Source organism: Cebus imitator, unplaced genomic scaffold (assembly GCF_001604975.1).
Source record: "Cebus imitator isolate Cc_AM_T3 unplaced genomic scaffold, Cebus_imitator-1.0 Scaffold339, whole genome shotgun sequence".
In the NCBI taxonomy this organism is placed as follows: Eukaryota; Metazoa; Chordata; class Mammalia; order Primates; family Cebidae; genus Cebus; species Cebus imitator.
In genome coordinates this window covers 1160687-1162867 of record NW_016107654.1, presented here as the reverse complement: position 1 = coordinate 1162867, position 2181 = coordinate 1160687, and the positions used below count along the sequence as shown (strand labels likewise).

The 2181-nt window shown below is 69.1% G+C and overlaps 2 protein-coding genes across 3 annotated transcripts in view; one reads left to right on the top strand and one right to left on the bottom strand.

The window, feature by feature from the left end:
- The window catches only part of C8G (complement C8 gamma chain), a 618926-nt gene that overhangs the window by 92177 nt on the left and 524568 nt on the right, over positions 1-2181 (top strand). The window lies entirely within an intron of this gene.
- NPDC1 (neural proliferation, differentiation and control 1) overlaps positions 1-2181 on the bottom strand; it is an 8217-nt gene that overhangs the window by 2678 nt on the left and 3358 nt on the right. Inside the window, exons 2-7 of one of the 2 annotated variants that reach the window (XM_017505562.1) lie at positions 1895-2041; positions 918-1043; positions 582-752; positions 431-497; positions 274-358; positions 119-198 (exon numbers count right to left, since the gene is read on the bottom strand). In XM_017505562.1, coding sequence (XP_017361051.1) covers positions 119-198; positions 274-358; positions 431-497; positions 582-752; positions 918-1043; positions 1895-2041 — 676 coding nt within the window. The remainder of the gene's footprint in view (positions 1-118; positions 199-273; positions 359-430; positions 498-581; positions 753-917; positions 1044-1894; positions 2042-2181) is intronic. The other variant, XM_017505564.1, reaches the window with a different exon arrangement.

Sequence of the window (2181 nt, the reverse complement as noted above, 5' to 3'; positions counted from 1 at the left end):
AGGGTTCAGGCTGCCCCCAAGGGGCCCAGCACTTGGGGAGGTGGGGGTTGGGGGGATAGGGGGTACGGGGAGTGGGTGGGGAGGTGGGGGCGGTGTCGGGGCTGGGGCTGCTGCTCACCGTTCCAGGCACAGCATCTGCTGGCGCTGGTGCTGGTAGTGGTACATCTCCGCGCTGTGTGCCAGCCGCTGGTCCCCAGGCTGTGAGAAGGCAGGGGCGAGGGTCAGGCGGTGGCCAGGGTGGGGTGGCAGCCTCAGGGCTGAAGGGGCACCCACCGAGGTCCGGGGTGCTGCTGCCGAGCCGGGGCCCTTCGCAGTCGCATAGTCAGCCTTCTGGGTCAGGCGGATCTCACGCTGCAGCCTGTGGGGAGCAGGGCCTGAGGCCTCTGGGGGTGTGGCGCCCTCCCTGCCCAGCCTGTGGCCGCTGGCTCACCTGCACCAGCAGACGGAGGCCACGGAGAGGGCGGCCGCACCGGCCACACAGAACGCCAGGATCAGCACTGTGGGAGGGGCGTGTGAGGGCGGCCTCCTATGGGGGGGCCTGCCGCCCCTGCCACCCCTGCCCGCCCCCAGCCAAGACCTACCGAGGGCAAGGCCGTCGCCATGCCCACCCCGGGGCTCCAGCGGTGACATGTGCACCGGCTCGGAGGACACGGGGGAGCCCAGGGAGGTGTGGGGCGGGGGCGTGGGGGCTCCCGGAGTTGAGGGGAGGCCCAGCTCCAGCCCCTGCCCCCGTGCTGAGAAGCCCAGGGTGGCTGCGAGAGAGGAGGCGTTAGAGAGGACAGCACCGGGCAGGGGCCGGGCCGCGGGGCAGGGGCTGGGGCCGGGCCGTGGGGCAGGGGCAGGGGCCAGGCCACGGGGCAGAGGCCGGGCCGTGGGGCTGGGGCCGGGCCACGGGGCAGGGGCCGCAGGGGTCTCACCAGGCTCCAGGAGCCGCTGTCGGGCCTCAGGCAGGGGCGGAGTTGAGTATCCCGACTCCTTCCGGGCGAGCTCCTGGGCCAGGAAGTCAATCTCATCTTCCAGCCTGGGCTGGGACTGGCCCCGACCTGGGGAGGGTGAGGGCCATCAGGTGAAGGGGCCCATCCAGGAGGCAGCCCCAGGCCTGGCCTCGCAGGTCCCCCCTGGGGCGCCCGAGGACTGGGCACCAGCCTGGGGACCCTCTCCCTCCCAGATAGCCATGGTGACGGTAAGGTGCTTCCGGCGAGGAGCACTGCTCCCCAAAGGTAAACACTGCAAGCTGCCCATGGTGGGGAAGTGGAGGCTGAAGGGCTTCTGGGCAGACCCTGCAGCGCCCAGGCCTGGGGAGCTCGGACCCCTCCTTCCCCATGGTCACCCCAGCATGTCACACTGGGCAGCCCTTCCCCTGGGAGGGCCTGACGGCCCCAGGCCTGGGTCCAGCTCCATCTGGGAAGGATGGGAGGTTTCATGGAGAGTGACATGAGGGTCCCCCAGGCCTTGGACACAGCACCCCGCAAGGCTCAGGGGCCCTGGGGCCACTAGCACAGGCCTCGGTGCCACGGCTGCAGGCTTCATTTTTTTGTTGTTGTTGAAATAGTCTTCTTCTGTCACCCAGGCGGGAGTGCAGTGGTGTGATCTCAGCTCACTGCAGCCTCCGCCTCCTAGGTTCAAGTGATTCTCCTGCCTCAGCTTCCCTAGTAGCTGGGATTACAGGCGCCCACCACCACACTCCGATGTTTTGTATTTTTAGTAGAGATGGGGTTTCACCATGTTGGCCAGGCTGGTCTTGAATTCCTGACCTCAAGAGATCCACCCACCTCAGCCTCCCAAAGTGCTGGGATTACAGGTGTGAGCCGCCCAGCCTGGCCAGCTGCAGGCTTCCTCCGGGAGAGACGCACTCGGGGCAACCCCCCATCGACCTCCCACTATGCTCTCATACCCAGAGGCCGGCGTGTCCTGGGCACACAGACCCCGTGCTGGTCCTCCTGGAAGGGCTGAAGGCAGGGCCCACAGGCATGGGCACCAGGGGGGCACCGTGCCCGCCTCTTCAGGGCACAGTCCAGGCTCCCGGGACAGGCGGCTGCATCTAGGAAGGAAGCAGAAGGCAGGGCCGGCTCACGGCCCCGCAGAGCTCGGCCCCTGGACACGGCAGCCCTGCCCCAGCCACCCGCCCCCGCCCCCCAGAGCTGGCCTCGGCCCCTGGACACGGCAGCCCTGCCCCAGCCA